The sequence below is a fragment of the Rousettus aegyptiacus genome, unplaced genomic scaffold, assembly GCF_014176215.1.
Source record: "Rousettus aegyptiacus isolate mRouAeg1 unplaced genomic scaffold, mRouAeg1.p scaffold_m13_p_4, whole genome shotgun sequence".
NCBI lineage: Eukaryota > Metazoa > Chordata > Mammalia > Chiroptera > Pteropodidae > Rousettus > Rousettus aegyptiacus.
The window spans coordinates 6711144-6733634 of NW_023416307.1; the positions used below are offsets into that span (position 1 = coordinate 6711144).

At 37.7% G+C, this 22491-nt stretch overlaps 1 protein-coding gene across 17 annotated transcripts in view; it reads left to right on the forward strand.

Moving 5' to 3' along the window:
• SYNJ1 (synaptojanin 1) overlaps nucleotides 1-21362 on the forward strand; it is a 76855-nt gene extending 55493 nt beyond the window's left edge. For 3 of the 17 annotated variants that reach the window (XM_016162380.2, XM_036219600.1, XM_036219601.1), the window contains 9 exons: nucleotides 3326-3535; nucleotides 4246-4389; nucleotides 4950-4988; nucleotides 6675-6722; nucleotides 7887-7925; nucleotides 8059-8129; nucleotides 9764-9872; nucleotides 9991-10208; nucleotides 16694-21362. In XM_016162380.2, coding sequence (XP_016017866.1) covers nucleotides 3326-3535; nucleotides 4246-4389; nucleotides 4950-4988; nucleotides 6675-6722; nucleotides 7887-7925; nucleotides 8059-8129; nucleotides 9764-9872; nucleotides 9991-10208; nucleotides 16694-17506 — 1691 coding nt within the window. In that variant the 3' untranslated portion in view covers nucleotides 17507-21362. Of the gene's footprint in view, nucleotides 1-3325; nucleotides 3536-4245; nucleotides 4390-4949; nucleotides 4989-6674; nucleotides 6723-7886; nucleotides 7926-8058; nucleotides 8130-9763; nucleotides 9873-9990; nucleotides 10209-14292; nucleotides 14317-16693 lie in introns of all 17 variants that reach the window. The other 14 variants (XM_036219612.1, XM_036219611.1, XM_036219613.1 and 11 more) reach the window with 7 other exon arrangements.
• The last annotated feature ends 1129 nt before the right edge of the window (nucleotides 21363-22491 follow it).

Below are 22491 nucleotides of genomic sequence, written 5' to 3' on the forward strand. Positions count from 1 at the left end.
TTCCAAGTGGATATTTTAACAGCAGAAATGAGTTCAAATAATTAAAGTAATTTTAAAAGATTCTCAAAGTGGCTAGGAACATATGCAGTCGAAACTGTACCCACCCATATAAATGTCGCCATTTCATGTTTAGAATATGGGGGCAGGTTATTTGGATATGTTAATTTCCTTAAACTTGATTAAGAAATACATTTGCTTCCTAGTGCTAGATGCATATTATTGTAGCATTTTTTCCATTAAAATGCATACCTTTGTATATAAAATGAGAATACATCATCTTGTAATACCCGACATATTGAGAGAATGAATTTAAGATCTGAACACCTTTCAAGATATCTCCAGTTTTCACACTTCTCTGTTCATTTATTTGCTTAGTACACACATGTATCTACTACCTTTCACAGGCCAGGTACATGCTAAGTGCTGGGAATTCAACACATGTCATCCTTGACCTCCCAGAGCTCGCAGCTTAGTGGGTGTTACACATAAGTAAGCAGGCAGTTATAATCAAGTGACGTAAGTGCAGTAGTGAGCGATGCTGCGGTCGTTCGTGGGAGAGCCGCCTAACTTGGATTTGGGAAGTTGGGGAAGGTATCCCGGAGGAATCAAACTTTAAATTGAGAATCTGAAGACTGAGTGAAAATTAGATTTAAGAGGATAGAAAAGGTGAACCAGGAAGAAGGAATATTCAGGCGCCAAAGGGAAAAACGATCTAAGTTGATTATGCAAGTCCGCTTGTGAGGGAGGAAGTGGAGACGTAGGAAGACGGGCAGGAGCACGTGTGCGATGGAAGGTCAATCTGTTTTCTTTTGTTTCTTGAGGTATTTAAAGGTTTTTTTTTTCTTTTTATTTTTTAAATTTAATTTTATTATTAGTTTCAAGTATACAGTACGTTAGTTAGATATTTATATAGTTCGTAAAACAATCCCCCTAATTGCTCTTTTTCTCCTCTGTCTCTCCACTTAGCCATTACATTAACGTTAATTGCATTCCCTGTGCCCTGTTTCCCATCCCCGTGACCATCTCTCAGCTACTGATTTGTACTTCTTTAACCTTTCACCCCTCTCCCCCAGCCCTCTCCACCCTCCCACCCCCAGCTGTCACCAGAAGGTCAGTCTGATTTTGAACATGTTGGATTCGAGGTGTCTGGAGTTTCTGGGGCCCAGACGGCGGCTGTGGGTGTGTGGGCCGGGCGCTCAGCAGCGAGCTCTAGTGGCCGTTAAAGCCGGCGTTGTTCATTAGCTTGGCCAGAGGGTTATATAGAGACGTGAGAGAACTGGCCTTGGGATTGAATACAGAGAAAAACAGACTTTAGGGCTAGGCCGAAGAAGGCTGCCAGTGAAAGGAAAATGAGGAGAAACAATTTGAAATGTCCAGGAGCCAAGAGAAAACAGCAGCTTAAAATCAAGGAAAGTAATGGTACTCAGGCAGGAGTAGTCAGTGGTGTCGTATGTCACAGAGAGACAGGGAGAAGTGAGGACTGCAACTTGTCCTTTAGATTAAATAACAGAGAAGGAAGCTGTTGGTGACATTCACGAGAGTGATTTCAGCAGAGCGGTGAAGCCAGATGGTGGTAAATTGAGGTGCGGCTGGAAAGTGAGGAAGTGGAGAGCGTCTGTAGACAACTCCTTAAAGAAGCGTGGCTAAGGGCTGGGGGTGGGGAGAAGGGGGCACTTGCTCCCGGAATTTGGGGGTGCAGGGAGTGTGGTTTTGAAATGGGAGGGGCTTGGGAATGCTTAGTGCATCGGAAAGGGCATTAAAGGGGAAACGACAGACGACGTTGGGGAATGGCACAGTGAGTGATAGAGTAGTGTCACTGAGAAACGGGTGGGCAGAGCCTCATTTCTTCCGTCCACAAGTCCGTGAGTGCCAGCCATGCGACCAGACTCCGGCATGAGCACGGGTCATTGCAGCGGGGAGTTCCCATCTTAAGACTCCCCTTTCCTCTGTGGAGTCTAAGAGTTGAGGTTACATGCAGGAATGGGGCAACCCACAGTTTCAGGAGCGTTGGGAAGGCTTGAGATAAAGCTCCTGAGAAGGAGTCAGGGGAGAACGAGCCAGAAGACTGTGGAGTCGCTAGGCAGCTTTGGGAGCCCCAGTGAGGCAGAAGAGGACACGTTTAGTGTGACCGGTCATCAGGATCGTGTGGTTTTCTCTAGCAGCAGCACTCAGCAGCCCAAGTGCAGTCGTGGTGAGATTAACAGTGGAGTTGATGCAGGTGTGACGGAGGGATAGCGCAGCACAGGGTGGCTGAGGAACCATGGACTCCGAAGACAGGGATCGAGGGCCTGGGTCCTGGTGGGTCAAAAGAGGGAAGAGTAACTGAGGGGGAGACAGAAAAGCTGGAGGTGGTGGTCCGAATGAAGTGTTTGGAGTTTGTCAGGTCGGAGGTAGTAGCGCAGTTCTCTGTGTGTGTGCGCGTGCGTGTGTGTGTGTGTGTGTGTGTGTGTGTGTGGAGTGGAGGAGGCTGTCAGTAAGCATAAGACCAAGGTATTTCAGTTGTTGATGGCTTGTCCACATGGACTTTGATGTCACCCAGAAAGATGTCACTTACCATCTTGCTCTCCGGGTAGTCCTTGATGAATGAGTTCAAGTGACCAGAAGGATGGAGGTTGGAGGTTATGGTGGCCAGGGGTATGTAGAGGGTGTTCCATAAATCCCTGATGGCATCGTCTCAAAGACATGAGCCTTTTCATTCGAGGTCGGAAGATTAATGTTCTAGAATTGGAATTAGGTTGCATGAGGGGGCACCCTGGCCTCACTGTCCAAGCCCGAGGTAAGGAGAGATGAGATCTGAGGGGAGAAGCAGTGTTCAGTTGAAGCAAAGAAGGTACACAGTGAGCGGGGAGCACGGGGGAGGAGCAGTCCGGAGGCTCTCGGGAAGGGCGTGTGGCTTCCTGGGAGCCTGTTCACCACAAGGGCCAGACCCGAGGTGAGGGCAGAAGATGCGGGGCAGGTCCACAGAGCAGGTGGGAAGGGTTGGAGGGAGAGCAGTAAGCTTGTGAGTCAGCCAGCACTGAGATGCCTGCCCAGCGGAATATAGGGAGCCACTGAGTCAACCAGCCTTAGGCAATGTCACCACTGGCATCCTCCTGCTCTGAGATGATAGAATATCTTTAATTACATTTTCTATAAGAGCATTTGTACTAATTCTGGTTTTATACCCGTAAATTTTGTATATATGCCTACATGCTTACTCTATGCAATATCATAATAGTAACATGTTTGTTTTGTGTATTTAACCCCTTAAAACCTAGATTGGTGAAAAAAAAAACTCTGAGGAAGTTAAAATGGTGGTAACTTGGATAACCCTGCATTTCCTTAGGTGATGTCGATGACTATAGTGCTGAAGTAGAGGAAATTCTCCCTCAGCATCTCCAGCCATCTTCAAGTTCTGGCCTTGGCACTTCCCCAAGCTCTTCACCCCGGACCAGTCCCTGCCAGTCACCTACAATATCAGAGGGTCCTGTACCTTCCCTTCCTGTGAGGCCAAGTCGAGCACCATCCCGAACTCCTGGGAACGTACCTTCACAAAGTGTGTATTCTTTTTCTATGTGGTCACGTTTGTCCCTGTCCTATAATTGATAATTTTCTGGCATTATAGTAGGAATCTGTAACTATTTGAGGTTAGCTATATATCTGTACATTACCTGTATGATCATGTGAAGCAAGAAGACACAAAACAAGTTTTTTGAATTGAAATTGTCGTCATTACTTCTCCAAACTTGGAAGGTGTGTCTTTGGAAGCTCTTATGTTACACAATTAAGTCACTGTTCCATCCTAACCAACATCTTCAGAAACTACTTTCCATTTCATGAACTTTTCAGGTTGACCCATACCACTCTTAGAGGAGTGGCTTCATTAAATAAATTCAAGATAAACCAAGGTATAGAGAAAAGTAGAGACTCCCTTTTCTTTTTCTTCTCACTGCTGCTCAGCATACTGCAAGTGACTTAAAGGAAAGTTTGCGCTGTCTTGACAGGGCCAGTCAGTAAATCACCTTTAGTACCTGGGGCCTAAGTAAGACATCCACATAGAGCTAGCATCACTTCTTCCAGGTACCAAAGGATAATTTAATGGCAGAACTGCTTATGTTATTGGTACTAAAACAGTGTTTCATGATGGTACAGTACAAATTTAGAAAATTAGCAAAATAGAGAATTTATCATACCTCTGTAGGAAGCATCATAACTCTATGTTCACACCTACTTGGAACCTGATCTTTACCTAAGATACTTTTCTAGGTTCTCCTATCGACGCTCTGCCAGCAACGCAGCTGCAACAGAAAGATTCTTCCCAGACTCTGGAGCCCAAGCGGCCTCCTCCTCCCCGCCCAGGTGCTCCTCCCGCTCGTCCAGCTCCCCCACAAAGACCGCCTCCACCTTCCGGTAACGGACCGTGTTATTTCCATTTCTGCTAGATGTAAAATCCTCCTCCACTCTATTAAAAAACTTTTGTATGTTTTCTAGATTTTATTGTTTTTCTAGATTTTATTATTTTTCTATCATTGTTGCTACTTCCTCAGCTTTTCTCTAAAGAACGTTGTAGGCGCATCAAAACAGGTAAAAACAGTGTTTCCCCACTAGACTTCTATAATGTTTCCATAGCTGCCTTCTTACAAGTGTGCAAGAAGTGTTCATTTTGTTTCTGCTAGCTTGATGTAGTTGTACTCGTTTCTGTTAAATGTGTAATTAGATCTAAAGAATATACATATACTTATTTACTATAAAATTTTACATATTTGTTTAAATGTTCTTTTACAATCAATATAGCGATTGATGTTACTTAAATTATTGGAACTATTTACATTAAATAATAGCTTTTTTATAATACCAAGTATCATCCTACATGATACTGGACATCATGAGTACTACAGTAAATCTTTGACATTTCAATTCTTTCTTTATGTCATTTCCTTTCTGCTGCGTATTTTCTTATGAACTATAAGGGGCTAGGAGTCCTGCACCTGCTAGAAAAGAACTTGGAGGTAACCGTTTATATCTGTTATGATACATACATCTTGGTTCATTGATGTTTTGGGGTTGGATCCCTGTAACTGACAGACATTTTAGGTTTGTTTGATAAAAGTCAAAATGAATGACATTTTTACTCCAAGTTAAAAAATAGCTCCAAATTTCCATAATATTCCTGTTAAGTAAAAGACTAGAGCTTGATTTTCATTGTGAATAAAGCTAGCAAAGGCTTCCATTTCCCAGATGGACGTAGTTGAATTACCCATCAAGGCCTCGTATACTTTTCCTTAATAAATATAGTCAATTTGGTTACAAAGATTTAATTTCCCCAAATCATATTAATTTCAAAAGAGATTCGGGTACAGTGACTATAGACCATTTCCCAATTATTTGATTAGTGATGCTCTAGTACATTCCTTTGTCTAGTAGCTTGGCAAATTTAGCAATTAGCAAGATTTCCTAGGAATTCAATTTAAAGTTATAATAACCTGAAATATATCTTTCATTTTACATGGCTTTATCATAATTTGTCATAAAATTCATGCCTCACTTTTTAAAATATAAGAACAATTTTATTTTTTTCAATAAGGAAATTTTTATTAACAAATGGATCACATTTTGTTTAAAGTGTTGTTTGACTTACATGAAAACACACAAAGTTCAGTTGGAGGTTATATTTGACAAGTTTATTTAACCTAATTCTCAAAGGATGAGACAGGTTATCACAGAAGGGCTTTTACATACCCAGTTTTCATATTAAGGTTCACTTTTCATGTGTAGTTGGTCTCTTTCTAGTCTAGCTGATTAATGACATTGCCAGCCAATGCACATGTTATGATAGATTGACTTTGCTTGTGTGTAGATTTTAATGACTTTGTATAATAAGGAGAGCTAAATTATTTCAGCATTACAGCTTCTGTAAAATACTGCTAGATAATTTTTCCATTGACTTACAGAAAGCTTTAATTTTTTCTATTTCAAACTCCTATTTTTATTTACATTTTCTTGTTAAATTCTATTTATCTTCTGCTTTAATTAAGAAAACAACCTATAGAAAATAAAATTTTAAATGACTTTGTGAAAATTTATATCACCAGTTTTGTAGCTTATTTAGAAATATCTGATTTAATTTTTTAAAATTGCCTCTCCATGATTTTTTGATAGGCAGTATTTCCAACATATTTTTTTAACCCTACAAACAAATTACTCCTTTAAGGTAGTAAGCTTAGAGAAAGTCATTACAGTATTTTTAGAGCTTTTAAAACATAATGCAGCAAAACTAACTTCTTAGAAATTAATATAGTCTCATAGAAATTTAAAGTGGTATTCAAACTATGATTTTTTTTTTTTTTTCATTTTTGGCTGTCAAGTATTGGAGCTCTTATTTTTGATTTAACTCTAGATGCAAGGAATGAAAGGATCATAATGCAAAGGCTTTCCTTAAACATATTTCTAAATTCCCTACTGCTCAGGTAGAAATAGAAAACTGTCACTCTCTTATTCTTTTTGTGGAAAGGGAGGACTCAGATTTGGGCCAGATATCTAAAGTCACTCTATATTGATATATTTAAAGAACTTTAAAGTAAAAAAGAACCTTTTTGCAACTGTAAGTCTGACGCAGAGATTGTCTTGTGTGCCTGCCTTTCCTTCTGTGCTGTGGGCCCTGAACAATATACAGCTTCTGTTCTTTCTCTAAAAAGGTGTTGGAGCCCCTCCCAGTCCTGGGGTAGCTAGGCGAGAGATGGAAGGTAACAAGACTTTTGCGCCATAGATACGGATCTCATTTTATTTCTAAATGTCAGCCCCTTCAGTGTTTAAAGGCATACCAAATCTTTTCTTAGTCCCACTGTAAACGTTCCCTCCCCCTCCTTACATATACCTTGTAACCTTGTATTTTTTCTCTTTTCATTCTATGTCATGTGTAGTTTCTGATGGATATCCACTTAATTTCCCCTGTGATTCTTATGTTGTTTTATGTTCTGTTTTGTTTCACATATACTTAGGCTATGAAATTACTGTACAATGTTATTTTAAGTAGAATGCCTTCAAAATCCTTTTCAGAATGTTTAGAAATGTACTAACTCTGAATTTTTAAAAATTAATAATTATAATTAAATCCTATTAATTTAGGTCCAAGAATCATTTATGAATGATTTCATATTACTTAAATGTTTCTTATTTAGTGATGCTGAACTAAATTTACTTAAAAGACCATTAAGACTAGATGCTGTTTATTAAGATTATAGTCATTCAAGGGCTGATATATTTTGCATAACAATTGCACTTGCATTTCCTTCCAAAAAGAATAAATCTTAGACGCTGCATTTAATAATCCTGCTCCTTTTGGCCCCAAGAGTAATTTATTTCATTTTACCTTTCCCATACCTTTCTAATGAGCATGATCCATGTTTTAACACTTTCTTCCACAAGGCAGATACTTAGCAATAAGATGTGCCTGCCTTCTACCTTAATCTTAGGATTTTGTTATAGGAATCCAAAAGATCTCATTGTAAGATTATCCATAATGACATCTATAGCACGAAGCTCTAAAACGGTATTGTTAAGAGCCTCTCTTGTAACTTGAAAAGTGCACCTCTGTCTGTATGCTCAGATTCCAAGGTTCACAGAGGAGAGCTCTGTTGGGAGTCACCTAAAAGTGACCCTATGAATGAGGTATCAGACTGAGGGCTAAGATATCTACCATAAGTGTCACTATAAGTATTCTAATTTTTCTTCTTTGGAACATTTCATTCAGGACTGATAATACCCTTCATCATCATCCAAAGCAAAGTACTGTTGTTACCATCTCATGCCCCCGTTGCTGCTGTAATGAAACAGAACAGCCGACTACTGTTATGAATATTGCTTTATTGTTTACTTATGACTCATTTTTTTTCCTTCCTGCTTCAAAGCACCCAAAAGCCCTGGAACAACACGGAAAGATAATATAGGTAAAAACACTTGAATTGAGCTACTTAACCTTAAAACTGGACCATGAATAGACACTTGGGATGGAAGTACATGGTTTCTTGTTTATTTTTTTTTTTTTACACTCGTATGCATTTCGTGATGTCTTTGTTCCAGGACGCAACCAGCCTTCACCTCAAGCAGGACCTGCAGGCCCAGGACCTGCTGGATACGGGGCAGCCAGACCGGTAGGCAGCACACAGCGTGGGAGCCAGGAAGTCTAGGTTTTAGGTCCCAACTTGCTACTAGTCACATTGTTCCCTTGGAGAAATCATGTGACCCATCAAAGCCTCAGTTTCCTTAACTCTAAAATGAGGAAATTGCACTTGATGATCTCCAAGGTACCCTTCATCTCTAACATCACATTAACATACTCTTGAAAAATAGGTAAACATACTTCATTATTTGAATAAAAGTGATATACTTAAGTATTTATCGTCACTAAATATCTTCGACTCTCTAAGCCATCCTTCAGCAAGGAGAATTTTAAAATTAGAGTTCAGGGCAAAAATCTTCTGAGACAGTCAGTGTAGGAAAACTGGTTCTAAAAGTAGTGAACGTAGGCAAGCAGGTGCTGGTGCTTGGCTTTTCCCTACGTGTGAATCTGTGGTTTTCTGCATATTTAGCATATGTTCTTTTACACACATAATTATTCTACTCTTTACCCAAATGAAAATTTCTCTGGGATATAAGTAATATATAAAAAAAAAAAAAAAAGAAAGAAAGAAAGAAAGAAAGAAAGAAAGAAAAAAGTGGAAATCAGCGATCAGCCTGGGACTGCCATGAGGCTTCCAGCTGAAGAGTGGGAACTGGAAACTGTTACCAGAACCAGAAATTAAGGTTGTGAGACATTGAGAAACTTAACTTCTAATTTCTCATGAGACATTCTCATAAAATTTCTGAGCTAGAAATGTTTTGTCTTTTCTGTTGTAGCTCTCTATTTAACATCCAAACTAATGGGCCTTTTCTACATGTAATATTACACTAATGTCTGTGGACTAGTCCTACAGGTATCTATTACTCACTCTCCTTTTTGCAAAAAAAGGGGAAATTGCTATTCATTGGCTCCACGACCACACACATGCTTTGTAAAATTCTATTTAATACTGTAACGATAGGGAAGAAATGTCAGATTTTATGAGATTGCATTCATAACTTTTACCTAAAGTAAGAAGTATCGGGGATTTAGCGCCTTCAGCAAACATATAAAAATAGAAAATATATTTTTCATCAGCATGTCTTCCAGTCTGTTTAATGTAGCAGACTGAGTTAGTCATTCGAGAGTTTTTACTTCTGTGTTTTAAAAAAATCTCAGCGCGTGGTTTTTTGTAAGGCCCTCAGTCGCTCAGTGTAGCTCAGTGTATGTGTCTCTCCATCTTGTGACCTTCCCTGCCGTCCTCACCTCCCAATGAGGCAGCTTCGCCTGTGGCGAAGAACAGTGGTCTTGCAACTCATCAGACCTGAGCTTTGGATCCTGGCTTTATTTTCCACCTTCGTGGTCTTGGGAAAATTATATACGTTTCTTCATCTTAATTTAAAAGAAATGATAAAAGAATACTTACCTCTGAAGGATATTTTGAAGATGAAATGGAAATGCTTATGCAGTGCTTAATTAATATAGTGCCTGGCACGTAGTCAACAGTGAAAAATTAAAAGGAAGATTTTAAAACTTATGGCCATATGGCTATAAATAGAGAACAATTAAAATAATAGATGGAACAATACCAGAGGGGAGATTAAATGAGATGCAAAAACAATTATTTTCACATTTTGTCTGTTGAAAATAAGTAAACGTCTCAAATGTTATGCTTCCCATTTGTAGACTATCCCACCCCGCGCTGGAGTGATCAGCGCCCCGCAGAGCCATGCCCGGGCGTCTGCTGGAAGACTGACTCCCGAAAGCCAAAGCAGACCATCGGAAGTACTGAAAGGTAGACACCGTATTAGAGACATCTGTTAAAAAAGCCCAGGACCTCCTAACATTTTACTAAAGGAAAGATAAAACATGGTTTTCTAGAAACCACTAACATCCGGAAATGATTTTTTTAGGTTCAGTTCTTCTTCCTGAACCCCTGAAGCCTCAGGCCGCCCTGCCTGTACAGCCTTCTCCGCCCCCACCTGTTCAAAAGATGCAGGAGCCTCTGGTCCCTCTGGCAGCACCTGTGCCTCAGTCTACCCCACAGCCGAACCTGGAAAGCCCCCCGCAGCCCCCACCCCGGAGCAGGTCGTCCCACAGCTTGCCTTCAGAACCTTCAGCACAGCAGCAGGTAGGTTCCGCCGGTAAACAAAACGGCATCTTCGATGCTTTTGGTAGAATCTTGGAATGCACTTATTTTAATTGTTAGCTTTTGAAAGAAATAAATATCTGATTCAATTTGCTTTTTGCTTTTTGCTTTTTGGTGATAATAGCATCTTGAGATATGACTTCAACAAATGAGTGTCATTTGACACCTCAAACTAAACAGATGACAGATGCATCATTTGGCCGTTTGAGAGTTTGACTTTTTTTTTTTTTTTAAACTTGTTGCTTAGATCAGAGTTTCTCAGAGAGCCAGCCTAAGTTAGGGTCCCTCAGGGAACTTTCAGGTGGCTCCCAGGTTGTTTCCTCTTTTCTTGTTAACTTTTAGAGCGTTTGTGACTTTTTTAAAATGCATAATTTACTTTGGATAGTAAATAAATTAGGATGAACAGCAATAGTTTATTTTTGTCATTGCTCACAACTAATAAAGTAGTTTGGGTTTTCACTTCCTGGGAGAGAGGTAATCAGATCAATCCCTGACCATCGGCCATGTGGTTAATTTCCAGTAAACGGCATAATCCTTTTATTCCTCCTGATGCAGGCATGGTTCTTTCCGTGGTGGAGCTGGCACTGGGCTCCTCGGGTGTCTCAAACGGTTTCCGTCATTATTGGATCAGTTTTGGTGGCTTGGGTGTGCAGCAATAGGCTTAGTCACCAAAGTAAAACCATCGAAATAATGTCACCTCATTAGTGTCGCATAGAAAACAGTGCCATTGCCTTAAGTGGGCGGAAATTATAAGATCACAGGGACTTTCGTTATGCCAGAGTGATCTTACGTTGAAAAGACTTCTAGTTTTATATACAAAGTCATTTTGATATAGGAATAATCATTTAAGTTAAATTGTTTTATTTGGGGGAGGGCTGTTTTACTTAGTTTTTGTTATATACAGTTCGGTAAAATTATTAAAATAAAATTTATATTTAGTAAGTACTTTTTTTGTTACATTTTTTTTTATCCTCAAGTTTTAACTTGAAATGCTTTCAAGGCCAAAGAAATGTGTAAAGTTTTAAAAGTCTCTTTAAACTTTGGAAAGATCTAAAATACAGAAATATTGCTTAAAGAACAATTACCAATGGCCCTTAAGCACATTTATAAATAATAGTTTGCATTTATTTTTACAGATGTCTGAATATGTCCAGCTAGTTCACAGACTAGTGCATAGTGAAAAACAGATTATTGAAGTAAATATGATTTTTAAAATAGTAATATTGCTAATAGCACTTACTTGTTGGTCACATATATAAACGCTGAAAAGGATGTATAATTGAGAAGAATGTTCTCTTAAGTTAATACCAAAAAGTATTCTACACTTTTTACTTCAGAAAATTGAGGATACTGAAAATATATAATAATTGTAGAAGTTCTTCAAACACTAAATGTCCACTAATCTTTTCTCTCTGCCAATCTACTTTCAATGAGTCTTAAATTTCTCATTTTCTTTTAAGGTGTGCTATTGTATTTTTTAAAATGTAATTAGAGGGCAAAAAACTTTCAAAGTAGCCATCTTACAGCTTTCTATTACTGTTTGAAGACAAAGTGAACATCCGTTTCATAGTAAAAGCAAACCTTAATTCCTAAAATTCTCTTAATAGTTTAAGTATTCTTAGACCAATATGAAAGTAGATATAGTACATCAGGTTCCTGAATATTTTATTCAGTGTCGTTGCATTATAATGTTGAATAGATGCCATGGGAACTTAACTCTCACTTATATCAGTTAGCCTACAGTAAAATTAGTTTAATTATATGTGGTTTTTTGCTCAAAGTTGAAGAATGTTAAGTGAAGACTTAACTGTACTCTAAAAAGCTTTAGAAAGAGCAGAATGTCAAGTAAGAATGCAGTTTTCAATAGAAAGTCATTTTATGACACAAAAATACTATAGGATGACTATGCCAATGACTGCCACATACCATTTTCTTAGGTCATTTTCATTGTTTTGCTTTCTCATTTCCGGTGGAAGAGGTGTGGTGATTTGGTGGCAGAAAGCACATACTTTGTATGTGACCTGGTAGATTGAGTTCTCAAATCTTGTATTCAGTTCATCGAAACTACCAAAGATGTTTGTTTTAAATGCTAAATATTCTCTTTTGCTTCAGTCATTGATGTCAGATTCCTCTGAATATACACAGGCACAATTTTCTTTGTGAGGGGATGAAGATCTTGTTCACATGTAGACTGGCTTTATGAGGGGTCACAAAGTGTTTACAGTTTCCTCTGGGAGGGTACAGTGCTGGGGAGCTGGAAGGAAGGAAGGGGAGGTGTTTTACTTTTTTGTACCTTTTGACCTTTGAACCATAAGAATAATGCCTATTTGAAAAATAAGAAACACTTACAGTTTTAAAAATCTTCTACAGTGGCTATAAGTTGAAAAGGATGAGATTTTAAAATATAACATTTGATATTTTAAATAGTCATGAAATAGTCTTAGAATTAAACATTAATAACTTTTACATGTATTTATTGATTCTGCATCAAATCTATAAGCTAAAACATAAAAACGTATAACAAGCTTTACTTTTTATTCCTATTTAAATGTTCTTTGACTATAAATCAATATAGAAAAGATTCTTTCAACTGAAATGATTATATAACCTGTTTCATAGCCTTTAGAAAATGCGAAAATGCCTCACTTACCTGTTAGACTTCCAGCATCTTAGTCATCTGATTGTAAGCTAAGAACCAGAAGTCAAGAAATCCTCCAGGAAGCAAAGTAACAGCATCACTGCCATACTGTTGACGTGATAGCTGACAGTGAGGGAAGAGACCGGGTAGAGAAGTCTCAGCATTCCGATCTATTTAGTACCATCTCCGTACATCTTAGCACAAACTTATCCCACCTCTCCTGTCCTGTACCAAAGCTGATAAGCGTAAGCCTGAGATTGTCGAGAAACTATTAACTTGCAGGAGTCTCGTGTTTAGTAAGCAGGAAACTCTAATAATATATATATATATATAATAATATATTTTGGAATATTGTCTCTAAATTGTCAAAATGAGTTTTGGTATTTTAAAATAAGGTAAGCTTTACAAATTGAGAAAGATTTGCTCAAAACTGTTTCTTAAGAATACTGTGTTAAAATACACTGCTGTGTTATAGAAAGATTATGATTTCATTTTTAAACAACAAACATAGGGTCCACTCTCTTACTGCATTGCTCCTTCCAACTAATAGGTGAATTCATAGTAGTATCATCCTTTAGAAAGTTTGAGTAATATAGAACAAACCTGGTCCCTGACCATTTTGTTAAAATAAATACTAATTTTCCTTCTTTGCAAAGTTATGCTATTTTGTACATCCTCTCTAATGATGATAAACCCAGAGGCAGTCTTAAAACTGTGTCCTGCTCCTCTTGGCTGTCATAACAAAGTACCACAGACTGGGTGGCTTAAACAGTAGGAACTTGTTTTCTCACAGTTTGGGGGCTCAAAGTTAGGATGTCAGCATGGTTGGGTTGTGGTGGCAGCTGTGTTCCTGGTTTGCAGTAAGCTGCCTTCTCACTGTGTGCTCACATGGCCCTTGCTCCGTACTTGCATGAGGACAGAGAGAGCAAGCTCGCCCCCATGTCTTCTCATAAGGGCACTGATTCCATTGTGAGGGCCCCACCCTCATGACCTCATCTGACCCCGTCACTGCCTGAAAGCCCCATCTCCAAATATCATCACTCTGGGGGTTTCAACATGTGAATCTGGGGGAGATGCAAACATTTCATCCATAACAGGCTACTTAAAATATTTTAGAGCTCCGAAAACCTATTTGGATTATTATTTTTGGAATAACAAAACTTTGAACTGGTTAGTAAGCAGCCTCAGACAAAATGAAAAATTTAAGCTCTAATTTAGCAATACAGTTTTTATTCAAAATTACGGAAGAAATTAGAATTGTGCCTTGAACTTACGCTATGCCCTACAAATATCACTGCTCTCAGATTCTGTATATAATAATAATGGAGAATGAAAAGTATTTTGAAGACTGAATTGTTAGGGTTGCTTGTTCGTCTCAGATTGTCCTCCTAACTCTTTCCTTTGATGTCTGTGTTCCCTTTCTCAAAGCAGGAGCAACCATCAGGGTAACAGGTATTGGATTATTTCTCAATCTTATATGTGCTTATCATCTGTCTTATTAGCACATTAGATGTATGAATCTTTTGCTTCATACATCTAAAGTTTCACCCATTTTTAAAACCACCTATTCACATTAATAAATTCTATTATCATATCATAAAACCTGCTTTTTCTTAGCATTTTGGATTTTTAGGAAGCATTTTAGTTACTCTTGCTTTACTATATTTTGCTCTGTTTTTTATGAAAATTAACAAGACTAAAAAGTATAACTTCAATAAGGTAAGCTTTATGTATATGAAAGTCTTATTTGGCAAAACCAAATTGATTCCTGGCATAATTACATAAGTACAAAATTCAATCTTTTTTCCTAAGGTTTCTTTTGGGAAAATTTTTTTTCAAATAATTTTAGTTGCAAGATTCTTCTTGGTAAGGAAGAATTGGTGATTTAGAAAGATGAAAGTTAATATTATAACAGGATTATTTAAAGGTCCTTCCAACACCTTTCTCTGTAAAAATACCACTGTTTTTAATGTAATGAACATGGTGGTGTGGCTGTCATTATAATTTTAAGCCTGATTGGGCAAAACAATCCTACTTCTACCAAATTACCTTTAACTTATTTTGAAAAAAAAAATTTTTTTTTAATAGGTGAAAATAAAGGTATTTAAATGTATAGCATTTATTTGACAAGGGCCTACTTTTCGAAGCTGTGCAGAGCATAAATTCTCCTTTCCTGGAACACCTGTGTTGTGCACTGCGCTATCTGCCATGGGAGAATCGGGTCCCACGCCCAACCCAGTCCTTCTCTTTGGTTATGTTCATCGTAAATAATCCAGACATTATTGGTAAGATAGTTCATTGTAATTTTGTGATGTTTATAATAAATTCATCTCTCAAGTAGATTTCCACATATATGTCTGCTCACCTTTAATAAACTTAGAATACCATTTAGAATCTGTGACATGTTTACTCTTTAATTTTGGACAAATTATATTCATATTAAGTTTGTTTGAAGAAAAATATACTTGTTTATTCAATTATAAAGTATGTTGTAGGACAGTTGAATAAAACAAATCATATACTTGAAAGTTATTCACTTATGAAGTTATCCACCCTATTCCCTTTTGCAAATGAAAGCCTTCCCTATTCTTAAGCACCAAGTTACTGTTTGATAAGATCCATTTATATTTCATGGGGACTGCTGCTCTTTTTCCAGCATATTTCATGACTGTTCAGTTATTTTGCTGTAACAGCTATCTAAATCCGTGTTGGGTAGTGCTCTATTTTATTATATTGCAAGTCTTGAGCTTAAATTCTCCCTCTTCTGTTCTTTTCAACCCAAATGTTTACTTTTTTAATTCTTAAACTTGGCGTAAATACCCAAGTCATCCACCTGGCTTTAAAAATTATGTAGAGGTTTTTAAAATTAAAATGAAGTGCCTGATGAGCTAATTTGCTCACAGGGCCAGGTTCATTGTTCTGTTTCCCATAAGAGCCATGCCCCTCCCCGACTGGCTTCTCTGTGAACTCGGCACAGGGTGCCAGTTTTTTAGGAACACTATTCCTACCAACAGCAGTTCACAGACACCTCTGTCGCATAGAAAGAACTGGGCACCGCCCTAGGCACTGCTTCATTTTGGTTTTAGAATTAATATACCAAATAGAAAATAGAATTTTTCCTTCTTGGTTTTAAATAATCATTGTGTTTGGTTATTAATAAGCCAATCTGTTTTCGAACATTTGTACAAGTTAAAGAAAGTTAGTTAAGGAATAGCGGGGCATAGTTCAGAATTTATTCTACAAAGGAGAACTTACATTAAAATCAAAGAATACTTCAAACATTAATTTTTCCAAGTACAAAGGGAAAAGATGCATTGTCTTTGGCTTATGAATAGAAATCTACTAAGAAAATTAATTTTCACCCACACAGTTGAATTTCCACAGTAACATTAACTTTAAATGAAACTATTGAAAAGAGTAATGAAACCACATCACCATCATAGATGGGTGTTGGAAGTTTGTGTAGATTTAGCATAAGTTCTGAATATGGGTTTCTTCAGTTTGTGCTAACATCTGATGGAACCGGGCATGAACAAACTCATTTGCTAATTCTGTACAATTCCATTTGACCATATCAATACTTGCATGAATGAAATGAGCTCTATTTAATAAATGGATTTATTTAGTAGGGAGTTTTTAAAGAATAAGATTTTTGCTGTTTTATTTAACCCACCAGAGTAAAACATGCTGCTTTCTATTTTCTAAATTTGTATACTTGCCCCAAAAATGAAGAAAAATTGAGACAGAAAGCAGCAAGCACAGGGAGTATTCAAAATAAATATATTACTTTAAGTTTATTTTTTTAATTATTCAGTGCTCTCTTTTCCAGGTAAAAACAAATGGAATCTCTGCTGTCAGACTGGAATCACCATTCAAGAGTGACCCATTTGAAGATCTGTCATTTAATCTGCTTGCTGTATCAAAGGCTCAGTTATCTGTTCAAACATCGCCTGTTCTAACCCCACACCCAAAGGGGTTGATTCAGTTGCCTTCTGCAACACAAAGTAACATTAATGCTTTGAGTTCTGTAAGTTGCATGCCGACATTGCCTCCAGTTCCGGCCCGGAGTACATCCCAGGAAAATATGCGACATTCTCCAAACCCATTTACCATGAGCTTGACCAGCACAAACCCTTTCACTGACAGGACTGCCACTTCCGGAAACCCATTTAGAGCCAAGTTGCAAGAATCAGAAGCAACTTCATGGTTCTCCAAAGAAGAGCCTGTTGCTCACAGTCCTTTCCCTTCTCTGAAGCCTCATGGTCATACCAATAGCAAGCCTTCGTCTCCACTGGATGGCTTTAAGGACAGTTTTGATCTGCAGGGCCAGTCTACAGCAAAAAGTAGCCACCCAAAAGGATGGGTGACCTTCGAGGAAGAAGAGGACTTTGGTGTGAAAGGGAAGTCAAAGTCGGCTTGTCCAGAGTTCCTGGGTAATCAGCCAGGTTCGTCTTCTGGCCCCGACCTGAACTTTGATGATGACTGGAATAAAGGTACAAATGTTTCTTTCTGTGTGTTGCCGTCAAGAAGGCCACCTCCACCTCCCGTTCCTCTGCTCCCACCTGGCACCACTCCTCCAGTAGATCCTTTCACCGCTTTGGCGTCTAAGGCATCACCCACACTAGACTTCACAGAAAGATAATGCCATGCAATAGAAAACAGCTGGTTTTCAGTTTGGGAAGGGTAGAGACAAAAGAATTGGGCATTAGTTATTCATTATGTGCAATAGGCATTGTTAAGTGCACTGATGTCGTCATGAAATACCACTATTTAATGTGTACAGAGCTGGAATATGTGTATATTGGAAATAAGGAAAAATCCTCACCATCAACTGGAGTTTTGGTATGTTTCTGTTTGAATAACTAGGAGAGTAGTAGCCATAAAAAGTGCTCAAAACTACTTTAGAAAATAGTCCTTATTCAAAAATTCTTTGTTAGTCTTCTCTAAAGGATCTCAAGAAGCCCAAACCACTTTCAGCTGACATTACTGCCAGCCCTTTTGTACTTGTTAACAATTGGTATTTAAAAGTGTTTACCAAAGAGCTGTCAAAGTGATACTGAAACAAAATTTTGAAAGGCATTGCTTTAAAAAAAAAAAGCTCGTATACACACATATGTGCATATATATACACTGATGTACTTAAAAAACTCATCATTTAAATTCTAGGCTATAACTCAAACCAAATTTTCACCTAAAAATTCTAACGGTTCTCTTTTCAGTATTTCATCATCAAAAGGATGGCTGTAAATGAAATTTGGACATTTCATCCATTTTCTTTCCAAAACGAAAATAAATAACCCTGACTCTAGAACCAGAAGTTTCACAGCCCACCGCTTCAGGCGCACACCACACACATTCCTGTTACTCTCCACTCTAGCGCCTCCACGCGCTTCTCTGCGGGACAAGCTTCTGCAGCTGGAAGCAGCGTACTTTGTGGTCACTGTCGTGTAGACGGACACTCCAGCCCTTCCAGAAAAGCACTGTGGCCTTCTGTGTCGGGAAGGTACGTCCCACCAGGTTCAGTTAAAAAACATTAGAGCTAAATGTCCTCTCTTCTCTGTAAGTGCAGGTGTTTGTCGCCCGTTTCCCTCCACGCTTTTCTATCTGCTGCCTTCGCTCTGGAGCTTCGTGAGCAGGGGGAGCAGCAGTCCTCAGAGCCTGGATTGGGGATCCCTCGGGGTGTGCTCTCTCCCCTCAAGAGGCCACATACCACATCTCTGATGCTGCTTTAAGTTCTCGGAGCCCACACCTCAGATTAGCTATGGATTCTGTCTCCTGCACTGCCAATAGACAACTGATCCTGCTTTTGTTTTATGAAGTACACAGAATTTTTACAGAATGTAGAATTTTGATATCATTAAGTAATCCCAATCAGAAAACTCCTTGAGCAGTTGTTTTATTGTCAGTTTACGTTAAAATCATCTTTACCCACTAAGACTTGTACTAACATTCCTTTTATATAAAAAGTTGTATGTGTCCACCTAAATTCCATTGTCCACATTTAACCTTCAAAGACGTGCATTGGGGGAATATCAGAAAATAGAGCTTATGGCTAAGAATATGTAAAGTGGAAAAGCACAGCAAACTGCATTGCACTTAACCACATACAGCAAATCTATTAGGGAAAAAAGTACTTTTCTAAATGCTCAGATGTTATCAAAATACTATATTTATAGAAGTAATCCTCTCTCTGTTAACAGCCAGGATTTGCTGTTAGAAATAACTCTTGCGAGTTTTATATTGTGCTTTTTGGGGGGTTCTAATCATTTCAGCATTGGTATATTTTAAACAGCAGTATTACTATTAGCGGTGTGCTTCAGAATGTGAATTAACTTGTTGAAACTGTGGCTTTAACATCTGTGTGACTAGTGTATTTGGTATTCGCGCTCCATTAGCAAAATAATTCATTATAAACTCCACTAGTGCAGATTGCAGTTCTGTGAGCAATGTTCCCTATTGAATATAAACTACTGTCTAAAATATACATATCACGCAGCAGTTCAGCCTTTATCAGGAAAATTATATTTAGCAAGTTGCTGAAAGTGCACAAGTTCTGAAAGGTAAAGGTATGCTGCAAATAACTAGCCATTATTCTGTGTATTATTAAAATATTTACCAGTTCTGTTAAAAGCAGAGCAGAAATTAGACACTAAGAATCTTTGTGAATTCTTTGTTCTCTATAGTAGATTGCTGTTTATATGTAAGAATTTTATTGCTTATGTGGCATACAATATTTATAACTATTTACTTTATAGAAGTACAGTATTAAAGTTAGTGGAATACAAACATTCTGTACATATCCTGTGAAATGTGCTGTCATATGAAATAAATATACTTGTCTTTACCATATTGATTACTTTGCTCAAGAAGGAAGAATTTTTCTCAGCCATTTTCCTTGAACTTTACATATAAGTGTAGTGACGTTTGGAGATTAACTATTATTGTCAAATTAGGTATTTTAATTCAAGATCTCATTTTCATCCATTTCACTTCTCCATATAACACCTCCTCTAAAAGTAAGAAGAAACATATTTGGAGATTCCTAATCATCATTAAGAAGCTCACACACTTATTCTGTAAGGGAAACCTTCATTCAAAATCGTGTTGGCTTGAATATAACACATGAGGCATGAGTAGTGAATAGCCCGGGGGCAGCGCAGAGGGAAAACAGGCATATGGACAGCCAGACAGAAGAAGAGGTGAGCTAGCAAGACCCAAGGTAAGAGGCCAAAGCTGCTGGTTCCTGCAGGTATTGCCCTTCGTCAGTCTCATGTGATTGCTATTCACAACAATTACCTTGATTTGTGAATACTTGAATTAGGTTGGTTAGCCTCCGATTAAGAATTTACAGAATAATAGTTTTCATTTTGTTTTTGTTTTTGTTTTTTTAATTTTAAGATAATTGTAGATCTATATACAGTTGTAAGAAATTCTAATACATAAGAGATCTCACATACCCTTTATCCAGTTTAACCAGTGGTAACATTTTGCAGAACTATAGTGCAGTACCATAATCAGGACATGAACATTGACACAAAACATTTTTATCACTGTGAAGATCCCTCATGTTGCCCTTTTGTGCAATCCCCCTTTCCCTTGTCCTTAACTTCTGGCAACCACTAATTCTCCATTTCTATTATTTTGCCACTTCAAGAATGTTGTGTAAATGGAACCATATGGTATATAACCTTTTGGAATTGGCCTTTTCTATTCAGCGTAATTCTCTGGAGGTTCATCCAGATGTGTACATCAATAGTTTATTTCTATTCATTGATAAATAGTATTCCGTGGTATGGATGTACCATGGCTAGTTTAACCGTTCAGCCAGCCATTGAAGGACATCTGGGTTGTTCCCAGTTAGGAGCTATTATAAATAAATAAAGCTGCTATAAATATTCATGTTCAGGTTTTTGTGTGAACCTAAGTTTTCATTTCTCTGGAATAAATTCCCGCAAGTACAATTGCCGGGTCATAGGGTAGTCGCATGCTTGGATTTTTAAAAAACTGACGAAATGTCTTCCAGGATGACTGTATCATTTTACATTCCCATCAGCAATTTATGAGTGACTCCATTTCTTCACATCCTTGCTTGCATTTGCTGTTGTCACTTTTTTATTTTAGCCATTTTAGTAGGGGATATTTCATTATGGCTTTAATTTTGTGTTTCCTTAATAGCTAATGATGGTGAACATCTTCATGTGTTAGTTACCATCTGCTATCTTTAGTGAATATTTGTGTCTTTTGCTCATTGTCTAAATGGAATCTTTGGGGTTTTTTTGTTTTTGTTTTTGTTTACTGTTGTATTTTGAGGGTTCTTTATATATTCTGCATACTCATCCTTTATTGGATATGTGGTTTGCAAATATTTCTCTGGTCTGCAGCTTATCTTTCTATCTTCTTCACATGGTGTATAGCCAGATCCTGAGCTCTGCAGGTCGACAAACTACAGCATGGGCGATCAACACAGGATAACCAAACTCATTAAAAAAAACAAACAAACAAAAAAAAACCAACAACAACAAAAAAAACTGATGTCTTAATCAAAATGCCAATTTATTGATGTTAGAAAAATAAGTCTGACCACATCAAGGTTTAACAAACATGAAGAAAAATGGGAACTCGTACACTGTTGGTGAAAGAGTCAATTGGCACATCAAGTCTAGAGAACAATTTAACAACATCCAGTAAAGTTCATATACTCTATCACAAGAAATTCGACTTGTAGAAAAACCCTAGTACATGTGGAATAGGACATGCATTGTTTGTAATGGTGAAAATTAGAAATAAACTAAATATCAACAGAAATGGAGTGACATCTTTATATAGTGGACTAATATACAGCAGTTGAAGTAAGTGAATGAAATATTAGTAAATCTCACTATGGAGCCATAAAACAAGTTACAAAATAATATAGAATGATACAATTTACATAAAATTTAAAATATGCAAAACAGTACTCAATAGGGATTCATAAATGCGTTAAAAACATACAATGGGAATGATAATGAGGATAGCAGTTACCTCTGGGGAAGAGAAAGAGAGAAACGGGTTCAGAGAGGGAAATGTGGGAATTTTAACTATCTCTAATGTTTCTATCTTTAATAGAAAAAAAAAATTTCAATAGAGTAAAAATATGCTCTTTTCCTTCCTGACTGTCTGATATCTAGCTGCCATTGTAAATGACCCATTAATTATCTGGACCAGAGTATTCATCACTAATGGATTGCTTCAACAGATACCAAAGGTCATAAGATGACCTTCACCTTAGGAAGGCAACAGTACCAAAAATATTCAGAGAAAATTAGCCATAAAGCCCAACGCCGCACAGATGTAATCTTTGCCTTCAAATTCAGAACCCACTGGGGTGGTGGTGAGACAACAGATTTTGCCATGATTGGTGATTACTTAAGTCATCTGAGAAAAAGCTCCACACACATTTGTAAGACATGGCCTATAGGAGAAGAAAAAGACCTTTAGAGAAAACTGATAGAAATGCAATAAAAGAGTAACATTAGAAGTACTACAAAGGCAAATATCAATGCTAACAAAGATTAATAATGCTGCAAGGGCTTCATCTGTGGTGATTTGGCAGATTTTCCACCAGGTGATTAATAAACTACATATTTA